Below are 8785 nucleotides of genomic sequence, written 5' to 3' on the forward strand. Positions count from 1 at the left end.
AATGTTTTTTTCAACCTGAGGGTGAGTAATTGAAGAATTGTTATTTTTGGGTGAACTGTTCCTTTAAGAGTTGTGTAACAGGACTTGATGTGGTTTGATAACACATTTGTTCTTTTCTGCATTTGTGTAGGAAGAAAACAAAGACCAAGATTACAAAAATCAAGAATAAAATGTAAAACAAAAACAAACATGAGAAACAACATAAACCAGAAAACACTCACGCAGCTGTGTGAAACATGTTTATTATTCTGTTCAACATTGTTTCTGTGTGTGATAAAACTCTCTTTAAATCAGTAGCATTACTATAAGACAGATGTTCGGTTTAATAGAAATCCTTCAGATACAGAATATATCTATAAGCAATCCACAATATACATCTAGTTGGTCTGTTTAAGTAAGATGATGATAAATTTGAATTTTAAAAAATAATAAAATCTTAAGTTCTTCATAATGACAAATTGGACCATATAACCATCATTTCTAACAGGTATAACAGATCAGTCAAATAAACTACAGAACAAAATGTGTAACGTCGCCTGGTATACCGTACAAAACTACCACATTTGGACTGTTTGAAATGTGCATTTCATCAAAATGCTGGACTTGTATTCAAAATAGCTAAAGTATGACACTTATATTGCTAAAACAAACAAACAAACACGAAATCAAGTGTATTCTGACATTTCCTTCATTTAAAAACCCAAACATGTTGGATGTGACAGCAGGTCTTTTAGCAACATTAAAAGAGTGTATATTAAAAAAAACACTGATTAAAGCGCTATATTGCAAATATTCCAGTCATTGAAACATCATGTTAGTTTAAATTACTTCTGAAAAAATTCAACATTGTTAATTGTTGAAATAAATCATGGCCCTTTTTCGGGGCCTACGACATTATAAGGCAAAGGAGTGAAGCAGCACTTCTAGAGGAATCATCTCATTCAACCAACATCTTTATGGTGAAGATGAACTTTCATCATATTAGTTCACATTCCTAGTCAGTAAAGTATTTCTGTAAAGAAAAATCAGGATCGGTCAGTCAGACAGGATCGGCTTATGAGGATTTTTGGGGTCAAATATATTTAAGTAAAGCTGCTTTTTTAGCAAGCTCATTGTGAAAAACGTATAGAAACCAAACTGTATTGAATGGCCCAGTTGCACAAGATGGCGCCGGTGAGCCAGAGTACGCAGACTAATTTCCGAGTGTATAACATTATTGTGTTGTTTTGGCTAAGCGAAGTGCTCAACAATTTAAAGTTTCAACAATGATCTGTCATATCGCTGATATATTACTTTCTTCTTTTTATCTAAAAACCCCCATATTTGCCCCCCTTTTCCCATACAGTGTTATACGACTGGAAATAACCCTGCCGACTCTGGCATCCCAAAAGCTCACCGGCGCAGACTTGTGCAACAATTGAATTAAAACTGAATTGAAGCTCATTCACACACACAACTTAAATTTGTAAATATTTTGTCCAAAAATATATACATTATTAAAAACTTAACTTATACTGTATGAAATATTAATAATAATAAATACAAATATTACATTTTTTTTTAAATATTTAACTTATATAACATGAAAATTATAATTAAATACAATTATAAAATAGAAAATATTAAACACTTGACTTGCATATAATACAAATATTAAAAAACAAATAAATTATATAATACTTGCATAACATACGTAATTATAATAAATAATATAAAACAAATACATTTTTAAATAATAAATCACTCGGAACACATTTAACTCGAATCACAACTAATGCTATAAAAACGTTTTAATTATTTTAAAAACATCTGATTTCCCGATATTATAGCTGCTTACCTTTAATATCACAGCAACAAAGATCGCCAACATAGCCAGCAGTGCCATTCGGCCCAGACTGCCCAAGTCAACCTGTCTGAGAATTAAAAAGCGCGCCCAGCCCAGCTTTTCTGCTGTATGTGGTGGGTAACGCATCTTATTCACCCCTTCCATCTTCAGCTTTTTGATAAGACAGCCTCGCAGGTGACTCAACCGATCAAAACTGAACTGGCCGTGATAGCAGCCCATCCCACTGTTACCTGTCGAGAGAGCTGAGTTACTCTCAATCAGAAAAGATAATGAAGTGTGTGTTTAAAAAATAACAAATCCTAATAATAATCCTGTTACAAAAATATCAAATCAACAAAAAATAATATACTTTAACAAAAACCTACCAACTCCACCAAAGGGCAAAGTGTTGACTGAGAAGTGGATCAAACAGTCATTGGCCAACACTCCGCCACTAGAGGTCTCTGCAATCATACGCTTAATCAGCTGAAATGAAAAGTAGAGTTTAGCAAATGGTAGAATTGTGTCTTAAAGGGGTCATTTCACGAAAACCAGAAATATGTTCCGCAGCCACACAGGAGACAAGAGACCAATAGATTGATTTCGTTTTCAAAAGAAATCCTGCACACTGAACGAGGCAAAGCTGCAAATAAATACATTCAAAGTGCCGGTACTTTTTAAGTAAGACCTAAGGGACCTGTGGCAACTTAAAAGTAGATAAAATGTCACGTGACACATTTGTCCGTTCACTCATTGAAAACTTTGTATATGGTTTGTAAACACATGGTGGGTTTGTCATGGTTACATCGGTTCCCGCCACCTTCCCATTTTGTTATTTCACCTGTGACGCGATCGTGGGTCTCACTCCCGAAAGCGGTCGTGACCGGACCAACATAGACCGGAGCGCCTTCGCGAATGGCCCGGGGGGAAACAGGTGTGCTTATAGAAAACAATGTGTTTGGTGTTCAAAGACGAGACACAGTAGTTTCTCATTAGCTTTGTGACCCTTCTTTCTTGAGTAGGCTACTTGTACCTGTAGAAAGCAGTGTGTTTGGTTTGTAAATACGCGATCGGTTTGTCATGTGTGTTTTCACATATAGAAAACGTGACGCGTTGTTGGGAGGCTATTCGCTTATAGAAAACAATGTGTTTGGTGTTTAAAGACGAGGCCTTGTTTCTCATTCGCTTTATGTGACCCTTCTTTCTTGTTTTGTCTTTGGAAGCACAGCCCTGGCTGCTTTTTCTGCTGAAAAGGGGGCGGAGACTAGAAGCTCAATTACACTTAAAGACACACACACCAAAACAGCGCATTTCTCCCTACATTTAAAACTGGGAAATTAGAGCATGGTATAATAAAGTATTTTGAACTGAAACTTCACAGACACATTCTGTGGACCCCTATGATTTATATTACATTTGTGTAAAAGTAGAAAAAAACTCTCCTTTAAATACAATTTACATATCATGAATTCAGTAAATAAGTTTTAACCTTGTTGTTTTCGGAGAAGATGTACAATACAAGGGGTTTTTCTCTTTCATTGATAAATTTGATGGCTTCATCTGCAGTGCTCACTGACAGAATGGGCAACAGAGGCCCAAAGATCTCCTCCTGCATGACCTTTGCATCCGGCTTCACGTCTCTTAAAATAGTTGGGGCTGTAAAGGGAAATAGATAAAAGAATATACACAGTTATATATAGGATTAAACAAAGCATCTGTTTCATTAACTTTCATTATGTTAAGATGTATGAAAAAACATTTTATTTATTGAAGAGTCACATATCCGACACATTGAAAAGTTTGAATAGATTTGTCAAATATATAATAATATATTTTGGTAGCCCCCCGATGGCAAAGACCCTCATCTCAAAGACAGGGTTTTTAATGACTGTAAGTGAAAAAATATAATGTAATATAATATTATACATTTAATAGTTAAAGTTATCAGCTATATAGATTATACCAATGTAGCAGTCTGACTCATCGTTTTCTCCCCCCACCGCTACAGTGCTGTCCTCTACCATTGCCATCACTCTCTTGAAGTGACGCTGATTGATGATGCGTCCATAATCTGGGCATGCTTTGGGATTTTCTGTATAGAAGTCCTGATAATCATAAATAGAAGTATATTAGCTTTTATGACAATAATGATAATTTTCAATGGGAAACATGCGTTAAGTGGCAAAACGCGGGGGTTTCATCGGCGGAGCTGAGGCGATGCGCAAGCGGTGCTTGTGCACCCAAAATCCTGCCGCTTCCAAGGGCACGGCTCTTTGCGAAAGGCACCGCTGAAGATACAGATATTTTATCTTCTTGTGAGCGGCAGCGGCAGGTGTGTCGGATTTAACCAATCAATGAACAGATTATATCCAGCCAATCACAGAATTACAATTATTTCACTTATCTTGTAGACGAACGTTGAAAAGATGGAGGAACAGATCGTTCTAAATCTTATTGACTTCCCAGAGCTCAGAGCCATTGAAATAGAGAGTTGCGTCATCTTCGTTGACTCCAATGGAACAGGTTCATGAAGGCTCTCATTAGTTCCCGGAAGTTACTAGTAACGCATGGAGCTGCGACTAACTGAGGTAAACTTCTAAACCATTTAAAGACGAAAGCCATTTAATGAATAAAAAATGAAAGAAATAAACCATTCAAAGCGAAAACATAACTTCCTGGATCTATCAGAAGGCTCCATGACTCACATGACGCTGGAGGGTTTTGGACTTCCGTTGGCAGAACTCTCTTTCAATGGCTCTGCCAGAGCTGTACAATACTTAAAAAATCTCATACAGAGATATTAATAAGAAATTATGATTTTCCCCTTTCTCTTCTCTGTGAAGAAGTATCTTGCATTTCTCTCAAAAGCCTGTGCCTGGGATGCATTGTTTAGGTTAGCCTACTTGTGTCACCTGACACAAATTCCTTACATCAGCACGTGCAAGTGATGACGATCCAAAGGGGAATTAATTTAAGCTACATTAGTTGGGCCGAACGAAAAATGTTTATTAAACCATTGAAGACAGTAAGTGAAATTAAACAAATAATGACGAAAACACCGAATGTGTTTGTTTTATTTCGTTTTTAGCAAATACAAGTGGAAATTTGTTGTAATCATGGCCCATTTTTTATTTAATATATTTTAATACTAAACCGATCTTTCCACACACATTTTTATATGCTTGAACAGATGCGGCAATGTTGTATGTATAAGTTTAGAGATGTAAAAGTTATCCCTGGTGACCACAAGCAAGTGTTAGCTTTAACATTTACGCATTTGTCAGACGCTTTTCTCTAAAGTGCCTCAGTATATCAGTACGTGTTTCTCCTGTAAACAGCCACACGTGATTGAGTTTAATACTCAGACTCCCATTAAGCAAATAATAGAGAAGTCTTTGTAAAAACAAAATTTATAAATTCCTAGTGGACTTAAATAAGTAATTTGCACCTTTATGGCTGAATAAAAAAACGAAATATAAGTATTTTGGACACATCGTGTTCAAAAGTTACAAAACAATAAAAAAATATACAGTATGTGTGCTAGGACTACATTTGACATTTAAACATATATCATTACTAATAGGTTTACATTGTATCTGCATATGTTCTAGTGGTGTAAATAATAATCACAAATACCTTAATATTCTTCTTTATCTCTTCAATCACTCTGTCTTGGATACTGGGGTCGCAGAGTATGTAGTCTGGAGCAATGCAGGTCTGACCACAATTTGTATACTTGCCCCACGCTATACGCCTGTGGCAACGCCAAAGAGAAAATATTTTCTCAGAATCTTTTCACAACTTTAATGCAAAGAATAAAACAAGGACATTAACTGACCGACAGGCAACAGCGAGGTCACAGTTGCTGTCGATGTAGCACGGGCTCTTTCCTCCCAGCTCCAGAGTAACAGGGGTTAAATATTGAGCCGCTGCCACCATTATGATTTTGGCAACCGTGCCATTTCCAGTGTAGAAGATATGATCAAAACGCTGCTTGAGCAACTCCTGGGTCTCTGAGACACCACCAGTGACAACAGGATACATCTCCTGAGATTATGAACATCAGAACGAGTAGTTGTCAGTTATATTGTATACTCATTACACTGTATAGCTTCAACCGATGCTATATAAGATAACATTATAACATTTTAATATCAAATCATTTGTTTGCATGATAAAAAAAGAGTTTATATATGGGATGGCATAAACAAATTATGAGAATTTTTTTTAATAAGGTGAACTACTTCTTTAACATTATTGCTTGAATGCTTGAATCTGATTTGACTGTGGACAAACTGGCCTCAAAGTCATTTATCCAAATACACCAAACGTTTGTATTCAGTATTTAGTCAAAAATGAATGACACCCAGATCTTACTTTGTCGAGGTAGAGAGGTAAAAGATCCTCCATTACTTTGGCAGTGTGCGCACTCACTTCAGATGGCTTGATCACAGCTGCGTTACCTGTCAAGTAACACAATATTCATTGTAATGTATTATTCAATTTACCTAATAATAATGGTGTAGATGTGGTGCTTACACAAATGAAAACAATCTTAACTTTAACATTCATATTTTTCTAACCACATAAGCCCTTGACCCTTCACTTAGTTCATTAACAACATAACAACATGACAACATTTTTGAAGATAACACAAGAGTGTGGTGTGATCTGTCCTTTCTTCTGAGATAAAAATGAACTGGTGCCAATTGTGCAATTGCGTTTTAAGTGTACCTTCCTAAACTAGCTTCTCATTTATACAATCTTCTTAAAAGAAATGTGAAAAAAAACGACAAAGTCTTACAAAGAGTTAGATAGTGGCTAGGTTTTGGAAACAGGAATTGTACTTTGCTCTGTTAGCACAGGGCAGTATCAAAGAATTAGGGCAAAGTACAATGTGGTACAAAAATCCATAATATGGTTATTTAAGTGATGTTACTGACCCTTTGGTTGTTGCCTCGCCATGAAAACACAAAATGGAATAACGTTCCAAAATGTATTGTTTAGACAAACCACTTATAAATACTATGGTATATAATGCATAAATAAATCAATAAATTCAGAAACGTTCGATGCACTGTAAAATAGTGACATTTGTTAAGCTCTTCTATAACCTCTCCCAGATAAATCATCCTCAATACAATTACCTGCTGCTATTGCCCCTATTAAGGGCTGGATGGTAACAGCCCAAGGGTAATTCCAGGCTCCGATGACCAGCACCACCCCCAAAGGCTCGGGCTGGATGTACACCTGGTCTGAGATGGTCAGAAGGTTCTTGGTCACGGATCGAGGAGCTGCCCATTCTTTCAGCTTGCTGACGGCCTGGTTAATCTCACTCTCCAGACCCAAAGTCTCATACAAAGGTGTTCCAAACTCACTCTGTCGACAGAAAGACACAACCCCTTAAACCGTCTTGTTCTTTACCTCATTTTCATTCAAGACAATACATAGTAAATTGGTGACCACCAACCTTGCTAAGATCCTTTTTGAGCGCGTCTGCGATTTCCTTCTGCCTTTCATTGATAAAACGCTGTAGGTTCTTAAGCTGGCTGATGCGGTAGTCCAGTGATCTGGTCCGGCCTGTGAAGAAGGCCTTTCTGGCACGCTCCACTGCTTTCTGCTCTCGAGACATACTGTGAAAGAGGAAGGCGTTCATTTCACTCGGCTATACTTCTGACACGTTTAGGTACCCATTGATCCCATATAGTATGACTGACAGCCCATTATATATATATAAGTACTTTTCTCTATAATGATTTTGTGTATTATTTTGGCGATGGAATGAAAGGAAAATGACAAACATACAAATCAAACTGACAAAATCTTTCTAGGAATGTTTAAAATGATCACTTTCACAGATGAATATGAGGCATATATGTGACCCTGGATCACAAAACCAGTCTTAAGTAGCACGGGAACACTTGTAGTAAATGACAAAAATACATTGTGTGGGTCGAAATTATCGATTTTTCTTTTATGCTAAAAATCATCGAGATATGAAGTAAAGATCATGTTCCAGGAAGATATTTTGTTAATTTCCCACCTTAAATATGTTAAAACTTTATTTTTGGGAGTGGATGGCCAGCCAAAGTGTCCCTGATTAACAACTTCACAGGTACTTTTCTCAATATTTAGATTTTTCACACCCTCAGATTTGTGAGTTGTATACGGTTGTATATCAGTCAGACATTGTCCTACTCTAACAACTCATACATCAATATACATCTTATTTATACAGCTTTCATATTATATAAAAATCTCAATTTCGAAAAATTGACCCATAAGACTGGTTTTGTTGTCCAGGGTCACATATGATCACAGCTCGTGACCTAAACCTCGTTCCCAACAGACATTAGCCAACGACACACCTAAAATAATTACAGTTTGTTTATTATTTACAGCCTTCATTTAGTTTAGCAGCAATGCTGTGAAAGTTAGCAAGTATGCCTACGTAACGACACAAATGTGTGCATGCATGCAAGAAGACACATAATCATATCATATTCGCATAGTTATACGCTTTAATAAGCCATTGCATATGACCACAGAATAAGATATGAAATATTTAAATATCTTGATGTATGACTGTCTTACGCAATCGTATTGACTACGTTATTACACCGGAACAGACTGGAAACACAGCAGAAGTTGGATAAAATGCTGATCTTGTCTTTTCCATTCAATATTCGATGCACCACGCAGCTCCTGTTCGCAGCTAATACTGGGAATCGATCAATATGCGAAATGCAACAGCAAGCCTTTAAAAACGATACATTACCTTGTGTTTCCTCAAAGTCCGTCCACGCCTGTCACTGTACAGTAAGTGAATGTGTCCGTGGAGCTTCGGCTCATATAGTTTTACAGGCTGAAAGATATGATCCGACCATAGCAAACATGGGACACCATTGTTCCGTTAACAGTAGACTACGCAGGCACAGGGGGCGGAGCCTCGAGGACTAT

General features: G+C 36.8%; 1 protein-coding gene across 1 annotated transcript; it reads right to left on the reverse strand.

Annotated features, from left to right (window-relative positions):
- Positions 1–226: 226 nt before the first annotated feature.
- On the reverse strand, positions 227–8785 carry aldh3a2b (aldehyde dehydrogenase 3 family, member A2b). The gene is made up of 11 exons (XM_056731665.1): positions 8604–8785; positions 7296–7458; positions 6973–7204; positions 6203–6288; positions 5664–5872; positions 5462–5579; positions 3789–3930; positions 3315–3481; positions 2212–2311; positions 1838–2076; positions 227–1012 (listed from the first exon to the last, which is right to left on the reverse strand). Exons 2-11 carry the CDS (start codon positions 7455–7457, stop codon positions 995–997), a joined length of 1473 nt encoding a protein of 490 aa, XP_056587643.1. The 5' UTR covers position 7458; positions 8604–8785; the 3' UTR covers positions 227–994.

Source organism: Triplophysa dalaica, chromosome 19, assembly GCF_015846415.1.
Source record: "Triplophysa dalaica isolate WHDGS20190420 chromosome 19, ASM1584641v1, whole genome shotgun sequence".
NCBI classification, from domain to species: domain Eukaryota; kingdom Metazoa; phylum Chordata; class Actinopteri; order Cypriniformes; family Nemacheilidae; genus Triplophysa; species Triplophysa dalaica.